Source organism: Ambystoma mexicanum, chromosome 6p (genome assembly GCF_040938575.1).
Source record: "Ambystoma mexicanum isolate Mex_15411 chromosome 6p, UKY_AmexF1_1, whole genome shotgun sequence".
NCBI lineage: Eukaryota > Metazoa > Chordata > Amphibia > Caudata > Ambystomatidae > Ambystoma > Ambystoma mexicanum.
The window spans coordinates 1179607639-1179627468 of NC_090935.1; the positions used below are offsets into that span (position 1 = coordinate 1179607639).

Here is a 19830-nt window from a genome sequence, read left to right on the forward strand (position 1 = left end):
TTGGCAACTATGAAATAGTAAACATTTCAGGAGATTACTAGTTACAGTGTATGTTAGATGCAGCTCTGAGCTCTAGAAATGTACTGTTTGATGGCCCATCTGCCTGCTGCGTCTATTGCTTATATCAGGAGAAGGAACTAGGACTGAGCTGGGAAGGAGCACCAGGCGGGATATGAACATCTAAGGAATGAATCCACCATTGCAATGGGTGTGAAATGATGTCCCTAGTCACACAGCGTGCCCAGCAAATATGCCACACAAATGATCAGTTAGATGATGTAAGGGGCATCAATCTTTCACCTGCTTGTAGATTTGCTACGAACGAGCAGAGTTTGAAAGAAATGATGAAAATATTTAAGACACATGCTTTTCCTTGCATAATTTATATATGATCATGGGAGCCCTATCTTGTGTATGTGTTGTCCAAGGGCAAATCCATACCTTGAATCAGAATAGTGTGCTACACAAATTTGGTAGTAAAACAAGTGCAATGTGGTAGATGTGTGCTGCCATGAAAGACACAACAAAGACTTTCCGGAACCGGGGACCAAGTGAAAATGTATTCTTTGACTTTGTTTTCCAATAGGCATTGTATGCAGCTGGAGAAAAGAAAAAAGGAACAGACGTTTCTGTTTTCATCACGATCCTCGCGAAAAGAAGCCCCCAACACATACGCAAGGGTAGGTATCACACTGAAAATCTGAAAAGTCATCTTTGAAGGCCTGTCCCGCTGGAGTGTAAATATAGAACATACAAAACTGGTGCCGGTATAGGAGATATGCATTATGTAGGGTTTATCACTTGCTTGTTCTGCTATCACCTTACCAGAGTGTTTAACAATCACAAAAGGGCATGCACATATAGTCGGCTAGTTCCATTCCATGAAAGGAAACACAAACATGCAGGGAACTTCGTAACACAGTACGGTTGTGAGATTTGCAACACACACAAAGCCTCACCAGAGGGCCTACCATCACCATTTCAGTATCCCAATGGAGAGGTTACTTCTGTAGGATTTCCCTTCGCAGACTCACGCACATGTTGACGTTAGGTGGAAAATACCGACCCAGCGCACAACTCATAAGCTGTCCTTTTGATGGAAGTTCTGAAGACAAATGCAGCCGCAGATGAGCACTGCCCACAATTCATCTCACAGGCACTTGCAGGTCTAATGTCATGAGATGTTTTTAGTGGCATGGTTGCTGTATTTGAAACTTTACTTTAGGCACAAAACTTACAGGAATATCAAAAAGCATGGGCTAGTTTGCATGGATCTTGAAATTTAGCTTTAGGGACAAAAATAATAATCTCACTTATTAGGATTGAGTTGTAATGCATTATCCAGCATCCACAATTCAACCTCCTGTAAGTGATCACATGATCAATGCTTGACTGTAAGTTATAAGTTATTAAATGTGATATCAGCTTGCGTGTGGTATGCATATGCATGATACCCCAAGATATATTTAATCAAAATGTCATATGGCTGTCTAACATAGATGTTAATCAAAAGTGGGGACAACGGGGAGCCTTCTGGAACCCCACATGCAGTGTATTTTTTGGGTGAAAGAAAAGGCCCAAGTTTCTCTTCCTAACTGCCAAATATCCCTCGGGTGATATAAAAACATACTTTTTAACGAGATGAATAAGAAACAAGAATGGAATGATACACTTTCAAACTCAACACAATCAAAAACAAATTTGTTTTACTCACAAGCCCATACAAACGAGTTCATTCAATGCTGTGTAAACAAATTTATTCTAGAAGGATTCATAGCGCTGCTGGTGCCAATGAACAAATCTCTCGGTTTCACCATCAAACTATCTTTCCAATAGCACTTTAGCAAGAAAGACCAGAGTACCTGGTACAAGTTATTTCTCCTCTGAAATGTGACTTCAGAATTACAGTTCAGGCCCTTGTCAGTTCACACCTGGATGGGGAAAACTCACTCTGCACAAAATCTGCTGCCAGTTACCTGAATGGATCAAAGCAGTCCAACGCTCTGCCACTTTATTAATTTGAGAAATAAAATTACCTTGCACACCATCACTTGTATTTGCACTCTAGTTACCTATGACATTTTTTATTATTCTCATTCAAGTACTATTTCATGACTCAAATTATTCCAGCAGTATCCAAATGCTTTGTCTTGGATTAGATTAGTGAAGTGTAGCATCCCAGTGGATAATGCTGCCAAAAACGTACTGGATAAAGGTTGTCTCTTCAGTGGGCCAGTCTATCTCAATGTTTCACTTAATGATATTGATAGTTAAGGATGCCACAAATGCACCGGATAAAACATTACTTGCTCGTTGCTCCTGCTCGATCTGTGCATGCCATTTCATCATAGACCATGACTCATGTTCCCTCCAGATGAATGGATATCAGTTGCATGTTTCTGGTTTGGCTTTTGACATTTCTTCTCGGCTCATATCTGTTCATCCAGTTCGGATGCTCCAAATGCATTTCCAACTCAGCGTGCAGTGGTGTGTGCAATTGTTCAATTCTGACAGCTGACATTTGAACTATTCATAGAGCCTGAAGAGGAGGACCCAGTGCCCACCCTGGCATTGGCACCCCTAGATCAGGCATACAGAGACTGGACACATGAGGCAGAGAGGCAGAGACGGGTACCTGTACTAGTTTTCAAAATTCATCTTTTAATGCATCTCAACACATCAAGACACCAGCAATGATCTCCCAAAATCACTGGGCTTATGTAGGCAAAATACACTGACCTCATACTTTCATGAAAATACAGGCTACATTTTCAATTGGCTTTCTTAATATAAGACAAACCCTTGGTTGGCTTGACTGTCAATCAACAATTCCATAAAACATGTCTGGGCACTCTGCTTTTAACTCATTTCCTGTTCAGTTTTCAGCCTAGATTTTTTATATTCATAATATATGTATAGGACCTGAGATAACCTCTGCTACATAAGGCATTCTGAACCTAAAAATATATATATTACTCTAAAATATGCTTTTCTGTCTACAAAGCACTACAATTCTTATTTGTGCAATACTGGGACCATTGATCATCCTGACAAGTTATCTGCACTCAGTTTGGTGGAGGGGGCTTTAACACCTCCTCTACAAGCCATTGGAATTGTTGGATTGCCTGTGTTTTTCAAGGCAGCGATTTATGAATGAAACTTAACTTTATTCTAAAGGGTCATTTAGAAGCGACATTCAACACCTGAAAAATACTCATTATCTTCAAGGGTGTTATGGCTTCTAACTTCATCTGCATAATTCTTTGGGTCTGTGATGAAGGATCAGCAGAACACATGAGTCAGAAATGCACTTATTTTTTTTTTTCACACTATGTTGGGTGGGAAGAACTTTACCTAAAACTCAAGAAGGGACTGATGCACAAAACGTGTCAGGATGGGTTCTAGACAAAATTGTTCAAGGGCTTAGCTATATGAGCACCAGTCCTTTTTGCCTTCCCTAACCTAATTCATGGTCTCATGGATCTAGCGCATAGCTCCATACTCCATTTCTCATACCAAGGGATGTAGCACCCATTGTGCTTTTTGACTTAGTCCTACCAGTGCATATTCCTCTCCACCTTGCTTAGGGCATTATCGTGGCTATGATACTCTCACCCTCCAGCTGTAGGACACACTCTTAGGAAAATGGTGATACCTTTATAACAACCTCTTACAAGAAAGCATTTCTTCGACCCTTAGGTAGTGTGCTACTTTAGCTTAGATATTCTCATGTCCTTGTGATGGCTCACTGTCTTGGTCCAAAGTGTTAAGCTCTTAGATGTATCTTTCTAACACTACAACTCCTGCAAGGAGCTGAGACTTAGCCCTCAGAAGGCTTGAATCACTCTTCATTTCTCTGCCCCTGCACTCGGCCTGCGTAGTAGCAGAAAATTATGTTTAATTCAAATTTAATTAAGTAAATATAGATGTATAAAATGCATTCTTACCCAGGGAAGGCTGCTCAGCCAATCAGGTGTCTGGCAAAGCAGGCAAGAGCACACTGTGTACTGCGTTTCTTTTCCAGCAACCTGAGGCCCTTCCCCATGTGAGGCCATGTTGATTGTGGGGAGGCAACAAGGAGCGTCTCCCTGTTGCCGCCCCATGTCCACACCCTCTCTACATACTTAAATACATCCCCACCCTTTCTCCAGATCCGTCCCACGCTCCAAACTTTCCAGCTGGACCAGAGCTTTGTGCTTCGGTCATAGCACTCCTCCCAGGCATCCGCCATTGAAATAGAAAAGGGACTAAAAACCTCTTTACGAGCGTGGCGGTGCGGGAAAACAATGTTGGTAATGCTGTGGTAACTTTGTTGCCACTGCGTTACCGCTGCATTACAGCACCGCCATACTACAACTTTGGTGTTGAGGCAGAGGAAATACCTCCAGGAACAAGCTGGAGGTATTTCCGCTCCTTAATGCAAAACACAGCCTAATCGGCGGTAATCCCCAGGTAATTGTGCTGGACCAAGTGGTGTTAATGGTTATTCCTTTTGGCGGTATTCCAGTGGATTTGGAATGATGCTCTAATTTTTTTTACAGGAGATTGTGCTCATGCAATTTGCGCAGAGCCCATTTTACATAACAAATTAAATACAACTATTTGCACGCTGGATGCTAATAGCTATCACTCCCGATGCAGGGGTGACTGCTCCATCAACATTAAAAAACAGTATTATCAAAACTTCTCTTTGTAAAATATTACTTATCATACAAGCTTGAAAACCAGTGCAAAGGAATCAAAACACATTTTAGTTTCAAGGCCCTTCCATCACGTTTGCAAAAATAGTCAGCATGCCATTGCCCAGCAACATGATTCCCTGCCATTGGAAGCCCATGAAAGTGTTACTAGCCTGGCAACTGGAATTCCAAGAAAGACAATGATCAGGGCTATGCAAAACATTCATAAAAAGGTAAGATAGTTTTTACTGTGGATTTCTGCCGTTTTGAAATAGGAAGATGAATTTCCTGCCAGCGAGAATAAGCTTGTTTACATTCTGGCTTAGAACATTTGTTTGCATAAGTAGATAACATCATCAAAGTGATCTGATATGCCGAAAAGACAGTGTGGACTTAACACGGGCAACCCATTGACATGAAAGAACATTATCTACACCCATTTGCTCTTAAGAATGTGCCTATTAAAGGTCGTTTTGGCTGCTTTGAACTCAGCCACTTAAGACTGTACTGGTTCATCCAGTGCTTCTCTCGAAATTTGCCACTTTAAACTGTACTGGATTCATCTTTGCTGCTTCAGAATGTAGGTAAACCGGGGTTGTACTGTATTGGTTTTTGCTGCTCCTGAATTTAGCCACACTAAAGCAGCACTGATTTGGTTTGGCAGCTTTGAACTTCACCCTTTTAAAATGGTCCTGGTTCAGCCATTGCTGCTTTTGAATTTAGAGACACTAAAACCGTAGCGATTTGGAACAAATACGGATATTTGATTTTGCTGCTTTTAAACTGAAAACCAAAACCCACTAACCATTTTCTGTTCCAAACAACCCACTCCTCCCACCCACAACACATGCCCAGAGGGCTAGTGAATCAAAACGCACATCAGTCTCTAACCAAGCTACAAATGCTATAATTTCTGACAGCAAACAACTCTAACACTGGACACCACCGTTCTGGGCACAACAAGCCCAGTGCACAAACAAAAGCACTCCCAGAAACCTCACATGCACAGATGCAAGTTCTTCCTGATTCTGCACGCATCAACCGATGAGCACAACATCTATCATCTCCCTCGCCCCCTCTTTAACCAACCCAACCCACTTTTCCTTCAGGGTCATGTGAGCACCTGGAGACAATGATAGTGGCAGCAGTGTGCAGTATACATCAACTTAACAGTTTATCATTGGTCCAGATAACCATTCATAATTACATTGGAACTGATTGAAGTTCAGACTCCAATTGGCCTAAAAAGCTTTCTAGCTAAAGTAACACAGAAGATGTTAAGCGCATGACCCCCAATATGGTTTATGAAAGTATTCTCAGTGTTTGAAATAGGGAAGGTAGGGGTGCAAGAGCCCAAATTCCTACAGCATACTGTGCTCATCTGGAGGTCTTTTCTTGATTGAAGCTTAAAGTTACAACAGGGGCCATCCCCATGTGTAGCAGAGAAACATAAAATGCCAGAATGTGCGTGTCGCATGAGGGTAACAAATATTGATCTTATTATGGGATGAACCAGCAATGGGCAAGTCAGTAATGTTCAGAGGAGAAAAGACCAAAGATTATTTTTTCGAAATAATAATTTCGAACATTTCAGATTAGGTCTTTCAACCCCAAACCAACTGAATCATTTGGAAACAAAGAACTTGACCTGCATCTAAAGGAACATGGTCTGTTAAGTGGAAGGACAATTAAAACTGGTTCGATAGAGCATTTTAGTCATGTTTTTATCAGTATCCATACAGACCACAGAACGATCCCCAACAAAAGTGTCTAGCTTTCTTGAGCAGATTTCTAAAATTTCCTGGCACCCAATCATGTCGAGTCGCTTCCAGGGGGGGGCCTCCTTCACCTGTACACTCCTTCAAATCTTTCAGTGCCAGATCATTGGCCAGATGAATCAAACATGGTAGGGAGGAAGTTGCAGGAACACTAAGATCATCATCCGAATTATAAATGCTACTAAAATGGTCACACCAATCCGAGACAGCTTTGCGCTCACCAGGCACATCAACAATGAAGAGCGTCTTTGGAACCAAATTCCAAAAGATGCCAGAATTCTTTGGAATTCTAAGCAGAGCAAGATGACTGAAATGGTCCAGTTCCTTTTAAGCCTGTTGCTGGTGTGGGACTTGATACCATTAAAACAAGTGGTGTTGCTGTCTCTTAAATGACGAATCATTGTATTTCAGCCTTGCGGCATACTTTATCCAACGAGGAACATCTTCATATTTTGTGGGAGTGTTCTTGTTTGTGGTATACAAATTATTGATAAACAGATCTTAGTCAGTGTCTTGTATGTAGTACTTGCAGGCTTTCAGCTTTCCTTATTCCACTTGTTCAGGTGTTTGCGAGTGTCTAAGATATAGCCCACAGCAGGCTTTTTTTTTTGTCTTCCCTTCCTAGGTGTGCGGTTCCTTTTTTCTGGCTCCATTTTTCCTCCTCCTGCTTACAGCTCAGTAACACCTTTTCACACCTTAGCTGCATCAGGCTGGGGACATTTATAGCGGACAGAATCGGCTTAATTATCATATAGGGCAACTAACTGCTGGTTTTCTAATCCCCTCATCCTCCCACCTTATGATTGATTTCACCCAAAACAGACCATTTGGTTTAGGCCTGAGCAAAGTCTTTGTTCTCTCTGGGAAGACATGTCATTTTCGTGGAGAAGTGTCAGCTCCTCAGAGGGCAGGGAGGTGACTCGTCCGGCAAAGTCCAGGGTCTGCTAGCAAGAGGGAAGTCACACCTGAGTAGTAATTACTGGCAAATCTTTGCTGCAGGGTACAGTTAGAGTAGTCAGGGGGGGCACTACAGGGCTCCCACACTTCCTATGCCCTTCCCCACTTCCTGCAGACAAAGCACTCTGGAACTGACATCACCAGGAGAAGACAATAATCCACTGTATTGCATTGACTATATAAGCGGTGAATCCCCCCTTCTTTGGCTTTCAGACAGAGGATTCTGCCTGGCATTCTATCATAGTATAGTCTGCCCAGAGTCATCTACCATAGTTGTGAAGGTACAGACTCCAAGATCGTAGAAGCACCCTTACCTCAACCATTCCTTAGGAACATTTGGGGTGAACTGCTGTGTGGCCAATGACTAACTGTTGCCTGAACACCAGAAACCAGGATCCTGCTCACAGGAGGTTATAGTCCCTGCAAGTGCTCCCTGGCAAATGTTCCTGGCTGGGAAGGGACGAAAAATGACCCCCCCCCCAGAAATCCAGGAGACCGTGGAGGGGGAGCCCCGCAACCCAGGATTCCAGGAACACCTATGAGCTCTCTTCCCTGCACTGATCTGCTTTCATGCCACCTCAACTGCTTTTGAGTAATTCTTGAGTCGCTGTCGGCCCCCATAGCTCCATTCGAACTCCACTGTTTTTGATCCAATTAGTCATTGAGCTGCTGACTTGAAGACCAGTATTGTAAATGTGGACCATGCTAGACCAACTTGAGCGCTTCTAGAAACCTCTGCCGTTGCATGCCTGTTCTTCACCCGATTTGAGCTGATCGCCACTGCAGGACTGAATCCCATCGCTGGACCATCTTGGGCTGACTTGACTATCTCGGCACACTCAATCCATTGGAAATAGTTAACTCAACTATCTCACCTCCAAGATTTAGAAACCCAAGACCAAGCATGAAACATATTTTAGTTATAGTGGCTCTGTCAGCCTGGTCTGCCTTAAAAGGCACTAGTGCATACTTTTACTTTCTTCTCAATAACCCCTAAATTACTCCCACTGCTTCTTTAGGTGGCCTTCCTTTGTGGGGAGACTCTGTCGTAGGATTATTTTCTGAGACACTGTTTATCCTAGGCAGAGCTCAGCTGTACCCGGCTAGACCCTCTCCATTCATTTCCATCCAACTGTGATTCAACCATTCTGTCCCTTTCGGCATCGCATGTGTTAATGGTCATCTATTGAATGATTGCATCTGGCTCATACAGTGTGTGAAGTATTGAGAAGCATCATCACCTTCAGGATTCTTCGTAGGAGATGCTCTGAAGGTATCTGGTTCCTTGTGGGAATCCTCACATTGAAAAGGTGGGAACACTGTCTGCTGGGCCCGAACTAAAGGTTCTTTCTTTACCTCTAGAATTGCCATCTGCATTTACTTAAGGTGCACCCATACTGCTCTTGTACGAATATAGGCATGAACCCATTCCCAGGCTGTGCACTGCAAGGCTGCTTTCTAGCACAGTTGCATTAATGGCAGAGTTTGCGCTCACAATGTTGGGAAACATACGATTTGAGGCATCAGTTAAGCATATTAACACGCCACACAAACTGAACAATTATACTGTGATGCTTAGTAACTGTACCCATCATATGTTGCTCAGGGGTGGGTTCAAGGGGTGTGAGGGGGAGTCACACTTTTGCTCCGTTATCACAGAGGATGAGCTAGAAACAGACTGTGCAGAACGCGGTTTACTTAAACGGTAGCTAACTGTGTCCCATCTGTTTAGTGTTGCAGAAATATTCCACTTACAGCAAAAATGACTTGAACAAGGTCCTGGAGCTGGAGATGAAGGGCGACATTGAGAAGTGTCTGGCAGCGCTTGGTATGTACTTATGTTCTACCTATTTAATTATTTATTATGCAATTTATAAAGCGCACCAAGCCCAAAGGGCATCTAGTCCTACAAGAAGAATATGCAGTTAGTCCCTTCATGTCGAGGTTATGGCCCTGACATTGGAATGCTCATCTACCTATTTCAGTTTTGTGCTTGTTAGCGGGACATTGTGCATTAACGTGCCCAACTTCCAGGTTACCCATTGTTCTGGCTTCACATGTTTCAAGTGTATAATGTGCCATTATCAAACTGCATGGATCCATGGCGCTGCGATTAACCTTGCTAGCAACTTACACTGCCACCCAAGCTCCTCCCATTCATGCGTTGCTTCCTTCACGCATCTAACCAAAATGTATCAAGTCTGGTAAACGGCACTGTCATTATCATTATTGGTAAAAATAACAATCTGTACGCTAATCATGCGACAGCGGTCCTGCTTATTTTTCCTTATGCATCGTAAGTGTGACTATTAACCAGTGGAATGGTAATCGTTTAATTCTAGGCAAGGGTGTTGCTAGGTCTGGAAAAGATCGGGGCTACGCTAATGCCAGAGCTGTCGGGACTCGGGGCTAGCTAGCCTTTTTGGTTGTAGCCTCTGAGGTTCTATCCGGGCTACAACCAAAAGACTTGGGGCTATAGCCCCCTCACCCCTCCTCCCCCCAGCAACACCTCTGATTCTAGGTTAGGCATTATGTATGAACGTATACCTTAGAGGGCAGTTTAGTACTAGACCCAGATGCCTTAGTCAAGCTCCGGAAGTGTATGAAGTGACCCAGGATGTAGACCTGGATTCTGAGTTCATTGTTAATAGCCGGGCCATAGGGCCATCTGCTAGTGCAAGCACCAGCTCAGCAATTTGGTGGGACAGTCTGGGTTTCTTCTCCGTGCAGGGAAAAAACAGGGAACTGCTTTCATCACATCCTGTGAGTAATTACCCAATGTTTACTGCATCTGCTAGGCTATATCTGGGCACCCCCCTAGAGCAGGCTATGGGCACATCTCTGCACCCACTCTTCCTCCTTTGTTCCTCTTATCTCTAAAGGTATGCGTAAAGATGTTTCCTCAGACTGAAACTTGTCTCCTCTCTGCTATGTATCAGACTCTGCTACTCCTTTACCTGCAGTGTTATACAAATATGAACATACGTGATTAAACAAACCAGACAATTGGTTCTTCTGAACTGGAATTAAGCAGCAAAGAACTCATAGGTGAATTCAACTTACACTAAGGTGCAAAGATTAAAACAGTTGCCTTTTCATGGCTGACTATCAGACCCCGGAAAAGAAAAGGCGGGGTAGACTAACACAATCGCTTAAATTGTTTCATCGGGCAATTTATTGCCATTGGTGTCTTAAGAAACACAAGATGGACCCTGCATGTGCTGGTTGATTTTAAAGTGGATGTTATTTAGCTGTGTCTCGAAAACCTGCAGTCTACAGTGATTTCCCTAAACTGGACATGACCTGAAACATTAGCTCAACAAGCCCAAATGATGGTCTCTGAAGATTGAAATCTCTCCCACCTTAAGAGCACTCAATGTTAGTGATCACAAATGCGACTCAATTGGGTGTTCAGGTTTCAGCAGCAATAGGGAGTGCATTTATAAGATGTAGCAAAGTCATAACCCTAGTATACAAACCTAATCTCTGGGCATAGCAGGGCACCTCCCCTCCTTATATCCTCCATGCACAGTTCCATTGGGCATGAAGGGGGTTTATGGAGTTACCTTTTGCGGAATCAAAGTTTCTCTTGGAATAGGAATAGGATGGTTTGGCTGATCTAAGCTTCAGCGATTGTCTCTGTCTTATTCAAAGAGGAAAATGTGCCACATGACACACACAGCTTTCAAATGATGAGTCCATCTCGGTCTATCTAGAGCTTGGCCATGTTGAAGCGAGGCACCCGCTAAATGCCACTGTTACACGGTAAATCAATTGGACGCATATCATACATAAAAGCACTATGTCTAACTAGGATTGTATTGTTACACTGTTTATCACAACATGAGTGATTCTACATATGCATAAAGGCCTGATTCACAAAGAAGTTGTATGCACTTTATTATGCTCCATGGAACATAATGTTATGATGTTAACAAGTTCATGGGCACATCACTTATAAACATGTTGAAGTGTTTTAGCATGCAAACATGAAAAGATGAGGACAGAGAAGATCCATGTGTATCCTTTGAAATCAACTTCACTTTTTTTGAGATTAGATATATTTATGATAAGAGTGTGATTTTTTTTAATAGCACCTTTTTTATACATGATTTCTTTTGAAGGACACTAATTTAGTCAAAATAAGACCTGGTCATGTACATACAAAAATAAAGTGAAAAACGAAACAGCAAACTATACGATGTCCAAAGGTCAATGGCAATCACCATCTAAGTGTGATAAGCCAAAAACAAAACAGAAACACAAAGAGAAAATTAAAAAGAGAAAATTATTCTATCTGCTTGGCTGGCCGATGCATAAGAATTTACATTTCACAGACATTGCACCTTCTCCTTCTTCGGAGAGGTTTCCAGCATTGGAATGTACCCCAAAAAGAGATCCATGCTGTTGATGCCATTTAGAATGGAACTCTAGAAGAGGGAAATTAAAACAATAAAGTTCCCAAAAGGTTAGGGAACTCCTGTCCCCTGCGCGCCATCACTTGCTTATAAAAAGCCAAACATTTTATAGATCAATCGTTACTTGAAGACCCCTGATGAGAAGATATCGAAATGAGTTGGGTCGCTTTCTGAATAAAATGTTTTGAGAAAAAATAATTGGGAGATAGATGTCTGGTGTTTACATAGGATATCTACAGATAAGCAGTACACTCTTAACTTATCCTCAAACCAGTCCTCTCTTGAATTACTTGTATATTATTCAGAATTATTCAAATTAATCTCCAATTGTTTGGCTTTTTATGAGCTAGTGATAGAGTACAGGGGACGGGAGTTCCCTAGCCTTTTGGAAATGTATTGTTTTCATTTTGTCAATTGGTCCATGTGCCAGGATCAATCTGTTCCACCCTGCACTTTTGACATTCCACAATTCGACTATTTAATTAATATTACATTGGGTGTGCACTTCGTTAGCATTGTGATAACTCTAGAAGAGGAGGCAGGGTGAAGAGTGGAGTAAGATGAGAGAGGGACGTCAGGGACAGTGATGTTTGTGGGCGAGGAGATTAGTACATGTAAGATGAAGCCATTGCAATTGGGCAAGGATGCATGTTACTGAAGTCTCGCTGCAGAGATTCAAGTATGGATGTCATTGCATAAGTGAATAGAGGTTGTCTTCAGTATGACGTCACGGATGAGACGAGATGGCCAGGTCAAGATGGAAGGGATAAGTCCTGAAAGCTGCATGTTGTAGGAGGGATGACCTAGAAATCAACTATGTGAATACTATTATGGTGTTCAGAGTTCATGGAGGGTAGGTAGTGGTTTTTGGGTAGTATAGCAGGCATGCATTTTAGTAGTATTTGATGTTTTGGAGCGTTCATGAGAAGTTCATGCGAAACCTGTAACAAGATGGGGACGTTGGCAAAGGAAATGGTTTTTTACTATCATTGAGCATAGGATTTTCTATCTAAGCAATGGACAGCAATGTTGAGTTTTGTACCATAATTTGTTAACTTTTCACAATTGCATGCATACACCTTGCTACAAAGTGTTTAAGTTCGTGGTTGGCACTATAGAAAACAATATATGAATAAATAATTACGGGAAATATTGTTAATGCACCCCATTATTCATTTTCCATTCACAGTTCAGTGTGCAGTAAGCAAACCGGCCTACTTTGCTGAGCAACTCTTCAATTCAATGAAGGTAGTGTATATTGCTATACTGCTGAATGTGTTTGTGCCTTTGTGTGTCTAGGGTCCTCTGATAAAAGCCATCCTCCTAGGTCAGTCGCGCCCCCCTACAATTTGAGTGCACCTCTGAATGTTGGGGTGTCGGACAGCAAGAGATCGGATGCAATCCTGTACCAGCAGGCTCTTTTTGCTTTCTACACTTTGCTCTCTTAGATTGTGGCTCAAGCATGTTATTAGTAGTAAAACTTCTCGTTCTCACAGATAAGATTGATCTAACTTCGTATAGCGTGCTTCACCGCTGAGCAGACTCAACAAAAAGACCCTATAGTTTCTGAAGCTGCTTCAACATCATGTTGAAATCTCAGGCATGACATTAAATTCATTATGTTACTGTTGGTTCAGCGGGTCTAAAGCAGTAGCCACAGAAAAAATAGCAATTAAAAGAGCAAAGGGGCCAGGGTCCTTCAGTTCTGCAAGCTAAACCACATTAAAGTGCTTCTGGTTTTGACAGTGCTGTGCATGGAGGATTTAGAATTAACAGCGGTGGGGGTTGGGGGGTGCCCCACCTTCTTTCCATATGCAGCTTACTCTGGTGAAGTTGCACAGGGCATGGCATACGGAATATGTGGAGTATCTCTAGGAAGTAGTTCTCTTTCTTTCTGTAGGTATGTGTGTTTGGGCATGCTTGGGCTTGCTTTGTGGGTGCACTGCTACTGTAGGATTTAGAGCTCGCCAGAGTGTTGTGGCAGCGTTGATGTGTTTGTCATCTGTTGGTTTGGAGTTGTGTGTTTTTGGTGAGACTGCATGATCGAGGCATGAATTCATGTCTGTTCACGCTGCTAGCAGGAGTTGGGGGAGGGAGGTAATGGGGAGGGCTCAAGGAGGGTTTGAGTTATTTTTGAGCCAGGAAATGGCTCAAGGAGGCGTTTTGAATTTGTTTCCTTGAATGATTAATCTCACTAGGAATACATCACTGCCCTCCCAAATATTAATATCTCCTTAGGTTTCAAAATGGCTCAGGAGGGGTTTTGAATTTGTTTCCTTAAATGATTAATCTCACTAGGAATACATCACTGCCCTCCCAAATATTAATATCTCCTTAGGTTTCAAAATGACCAAAAACATGTAGAAAATCGCATGCGGATTACCCTTGCTTAATCATAGTTATGTTATGTTGCATTTATATAGCGCCTTATATACCATTGGTATGGTCTGAAGGCGCTGGTAGGTTGAACGCCCTTGGGAACCTAAGTTCAGATCAGTAGAGGGAGTAGGGAGAGTCAAAGGTGTGTGTGAGCACCAGGTATGTGTGCAGCTTGAGCGTGTAATAGCTGCTTCTTAGCGATAGGTGTGGTGATTGAGGGGTCAGGAATATGTGTTCGTTCTGGCAGGATTTATCCAGACCGGATGTGGCTGCGTTAGGCCTGAGGAGTACGCTTGGCTGGGGGTGTGAAACCAGCAGTGTTTACATAGAGTGATGTGGAGTATGTGGCGGTTGTAGGTATGAGAACAATTATACCGAATGGTGTCATAGTATCTCTGTGTTCTAGTTGAGTGGTGGTGTAAAGGAGAGAGTAAGAGTATGGTGGGTTATGTGATCATTCCAACGTTTTCAGCATTCCAACTATCCTTTGTATTTCACAACATCCGTTCCATGCACCCAATCCACTCCATGCACCCAGTCTGTTCCCAACATTCCGGTCCGGTCCACGCACTCATGCATTCCAGTTCGCTCTGCGTGATCTAGTCCGTCCCGCGTGCTCCAGACTGCCCCGCGCTCACGAGTCTGGACCACGCAAGCCCAACGTCGTCAACCGTTCTACGCAACTCGTCTGCTCTACGTGGCATATCAGTTTGTTCCAGGCACTCCTTTGCTCGTGGTACTGCACTCCTTTGCTCAAGGCACTCCATCGCATTATGCCCTTGCACGCACTATGCATTCATCCCTCTCCGCACCCACCCGCTCCCCGCACTCATCAGCTCTATGCATCTATGCATCCGTTCCCCGTGCTCATCCGCGCCCATCCGCTTTATGTACTCATCACTTTCCGGGCATTTAACAGCAATATCCCGTTCTACATATTCATCTACACACTCATCCGCTCTACACACTCATCTTCCCAGCGTTCTACACATTCTTTTGCAGTCACTAGGTCTACACACTCATCTGCTCTATGCACTTTTGCATTCTACGCACAACTCTGTACTTACGCACTTATCTGCTCTACGCATGCATCCATTCTGCACATCCAGCCGCTCTACACACTCATCCGTTCAACATATTCATCCGTTCTATACACTCCTCACATCTACACACTAATCCGATCTACACACTCATCTGCTCACCGCATTCAGCCGCTCAGCGCATTCATTCATTTCACATGTTAAGGCAAAGAAGGTCAAGCTGATGGGACATCATTAGGTTCTGGCAATCTATAGAGAGGGCCACCAGGGACAGAGTGTTTAGAAGGCCACCTTTCAGGCCTGCCGCAGGAGAGATGTTGGATTGGATAGGATGCTTAATAAAACCTATAGGGAAGATAGTATTGCACTAACTCTTAAGATATCCATACATCTTTGTGGCAGATTAAGATGTCCAAACTCTGACCACAGGAGCCATGCTGCCAAGTTCATGGAGTGAGGTTGAGGGTGCACTGCAAGTCCCCACCCCCATGCTGAGTGAGCAGATTGTACGGGCAAAGGAGTTTGTTGGGATCGCAAATCGCCAGTTGCCCAGATGTGTATAACAGGGTTGTTTTGTCCACATAGGAGCAACTAGGATGAGCATCACCTGTTCCTTGTGGATCTTGTTCACCACCTTCCTCATTAGAGGCGTGGGGGCGTGAGGGGGGGGAGCGTGAGCAAATTTCCCTGACCAGTTCATCCATAGGGCGTTCCCCTTGGAACCTGGCTGGGGGAACCTGGACGTGAAGTCTGGGCATTTTCTGTTTTCGCTTGTAGCGAACAAGTCTATTGTGGGGAACTCCACTGAGAGAAGAGTTGTTCTACTACCTCTGCATGTAGTTGCCACTCGTGTTATTGTGGTAGGGGATCTCTGCTCAATGAGTCTGCAAGAGGGTTGCTTGGACGATAGGAATATTTTCCGTTCGAGTGCCCATTTCCAAATTTGTTGCGCAAGCCTGAACAGATTTGGCGAATGTGTGCCCCCTGCTTGCTGATGTAAAACATCGCTGTAGTGCGGTCCGTCAGGATTTGCACCAATTGGTTCGCTAGGTGAGATTCAAAACACTTGAAGGGCTTTGAACACTGCGAGTCTAGCAGAATGATTGGTCTCACGCAGCAGCACAGAACCACGAGACCCTGAGCTGTGTGGTGAAGGTAGTGAGCCCCCACCCCTCCACCCAGCGAGCGAGGCATCCGTTGCGACAATCGATTGTCCTTCTGGATCGTACAAGTGTTTCCCCTTCAACGGAGTTACTCTTGTCCACCAGTGAAGATTTTGTACTAGTTTTAGCAAAACGACCACAAGATCGTCCCACTGACCACTCGCCTGAGACCACTTTCGCCAATCACTCCTGCATGGGTCGCAGTCGCACACGAGTAACCAGGTAAATGCAAGAGGTCATGCCTAGCAAACGCATCTCTTTGGGCACTCTTATCTGGCGGGCGGCCTGATAATGTGGTATTTGCAGTAACATATTTTGGACTCTTTCCTATGATGGAAAGACCAACCCCTCTTGTGAGTCTGACAGCTCCTAGGAACTGTTTGGTTGTGCTCGACACTAGGCTCAATTTGTTTCGTTGATGGAAAAGCCCAATTGGAAGAGTAGGTTGATAGTGCTCTGAATGTTTTGCCTGCAAATTAGGGGGGGGGGGCTCCCCTGTAATCAGCCAGTCTTCCATGTAAGGGTGCACTGAGATTGCCTCCCTGAGCAGGTGTGCTTCCACCACCGCCAGTGCCTTCATGAATACCCTTGGAGCAGATGCCATTCCAAAGGGTAGCGCTTTGAATTGGTAGTGCTGGTTCGCCATCTTGAAATGCAAGAATCTTCTGTGTGCTGGGAACTTTGAAATATGAAAATAGGCATCTTTCATATCCAGTGTTGCCATGTAATCCTTTTTTAACAGAGGGATTATGTATTGTAGCGTAGCCATGCAGAACTTGTGGCTTGACATTAGATTTGTGCCCTGCAAACAAATATACCAGGCGCATGGTTAGATTTTTCTTTGGCACAAGGAAGTAAGTTGAATTAATACTCTTGTTTACCTGGTTAGCCGGGATGACTTCGATGGCGTCCTTTAATAGAAGTGTGGCGACTTCCTCGAGGAGGATATGCTGGTGTTCAATCGCCATTTTGTTTGCATGCGGATTACCCTTGCTTAATCATAGTGCATGTTCCATAAGCCTGCCCACATTTAGAAATGTGATGTGCCAAGCAGGTCTGAAAGGAAGAGTGGCAGAGTTAAGTTGGCAAAGTGTTTTCTAGTGCCTTGCGATTTGATGGTCACTACCACTGCTATCAAAACCTAGGGCCTAATTCACAGAGGCATTTTATAATGGCGTATTCCCATGGGAAGAAGGTCTGTGAATCAGGCCCTTAATGTTTCAGGAAGCTTGCTGGCATCAGTGGCACGTAGGCAGATTTGTAGGGTTTGTAATTTGTTGTAACTGTTGATGATGTGCAGTAAGACTTATCTGAGATGAAAGTAGACTAAGCAGACTTTGCCTAATTTAATTCCAACTTTCTTCCTGCTGAAATCTATCCGAACTATGCACAATATCTTCACCAGTGAGTGGCCAAAGGGTCCTGCATCCATTTTTAAGTTTAGTCCACTGCATGAAAATGACAACCATACATGGGATTTTTAGCCCGTCGTCCTTATTTGCTTGATTTTAAGCAAGTAAGGGTGCATGTTGGGTGGGACAACGACTGAAGAAAATGCATAAGTGGATGACGGATTTCCCATCAATCCCCCAACTGATGCTGCCTTGTCATTTGTAGCAATTGAACTCATCTCTATTTAGTATATCTAGTTCGATCTGCGGAATGATCCCAAACTCCGGTATACTCATAGATGCCACAAAGCTCTAAAATTGCAAATGGCATGAGGTCACGAAGTGTTAGCAGGTATGTGTCATCCTCATAGACTACTGCAAGGGCATCATGCTAGTTTTTGAAGATGGTGGTGTCGATTCAGTACAGGCATGCAATCCAGGTTCTAGTCGGATGGGGAAGCTCTCATTGTTGGCATCCGTCTTAGGCTGTGAAGTCTAAGGGAGGCAAGCCACGCTTACATTATTCCTATTGTCTGAGCAAACAGGATGAAATAGTTCTTCTTACCTTCAGCTAATGTGCATACGTTGCTATGTCCACTCCCTGCCAGTGGCAAGAAGCAACTGAACCTTTTGCCAATAGTTCCTCTTGACTTGCATGCGTCAAGTGTGCATGGAGATGGAGAAAACCAATGCAACTTCAGAAGGCAAAATTCACAAACGTGAATTTCCCCAAGGAAATGTCTTTGTGTTTGAGGACACATACTAAATATGTGACGTAGAGGAATACCGCAGAAATGGAGGACACATTCAGTATTCTTCTCCTGCATCCCTGATTGTGGAAGGGATTGCCTCCTGGATGTGCCTGTGCCAGTGATGCGCACTTGGTGTGCTTTGTTGCAAGCCAGACGCAGGACGATGTGCAATGCACAAAGGTGTCTTTACAGATCCCAGCCTGTCCCCCACCCTCTCTGATGGACATGCTGAACGAAACCATGATGATTTCTCTTTTTATATTTTCACCCTGAAATTAGGGCTTAAATGTCTGGCCTTTCAAAGCATCTTTCGAACATGCAAATTGTATCGTATTGTTTATTTATTTATAGAGCGCACCAGGCCGTTAGGCAACTGAGCACGTGTGGTCATTTTAGGTTACAGTTACATAAATATCTTACATTTCTTATGTTACAGATGCAGGTTAGTGTTGCATGAATATCTTCCATTTCGAATCTTATATTACTTATGTTACAATTGTAATATCTTTCTAATGTACAGTTGCAGACATATCTTACATGCTGCATACAGGATATTAATACATATATACAGTTAATAGAGAGTAAAGAAGAAGGAGGAGCGGTGTGTAGGAGATGGGTCAATCATAGGAGAGGGGTCAGCAGTCGTTCGTTTGTAGCCAAAGTTTAACATTAGTTTTGAACAGGTGAAAGGAGGGGATGGCTCTAAGTGGGTCCGGATTGGAGTTCCATAGATTGGCAGCCAATACTGGGAAGCTTGAGTCTCCTGTTCTTTTCAGTTTGAAGTTTGGGATTCTAATTCTGTTGGATTGGGCTTTCCTGATGGGATGTTCAGAGGTGTACCTAGTAAATTTCTCAGTGAGGTAAGCGGGTGCTTTGTTATTAAGGCAGTTGTGTGTAATGTTCAGGGTTTTGAGTTTGATACGGTCATTGATGGACAGGCAGTTAGCAGCTCTTCTGTGGTCAGAGATATGTTGGCCTTTGGGAATGCCTAATGCTGTTCTGAGGGCATTGTTTTGCAGGGTTTGGAGTTTATGGGTGTTGTGTTTGCTGGTGCCTAGATAGAGTGCGTTGCAGTAGTCTAATTTAGATAGGATAAGGGCTCGTACGATGGTGATGCAGCTGCCCATGGATAGGAATGGCTTGCATGCATGAATAAGCTTGCAAGTTTAGCTAGTTGCTGAGGCTGTGGCATTTACCTGTTTGTTAAGGTTGAGCTTTGAGTCTAAGTAGAATCCTAGAGTTTTAACTTCCTTGGCTACTTTAATTTTGATAC

At 43.5% G+C, this 19830-nt stretch overlaps 1 protein-coding gene across 1 annotated transcript in view; it reads left to right on the forward strand.

The window, feature by feature from the left end:
- Positions 1-19830, forward strand: part of LOC138510293 (annexin A1-like) — a 271226-nt gene that overhangs the window by 229707 nt on the left and 21689 nt on the right. The window contains exons 9-11 of the mRNA XM_069625824.1: positions 587-680; positions 9147-9242; positions 13022-13080. Of these exons, the coding sequence (XP_069481925.1) occupies positions 587-680; positions 9147-9242; positions 13022-13080 (249 nt within the window). The remainder of the gene's footprint in view (positions 1-586; positions 681-9146; positions 9243-13021; positions 13081-19830) is intronic.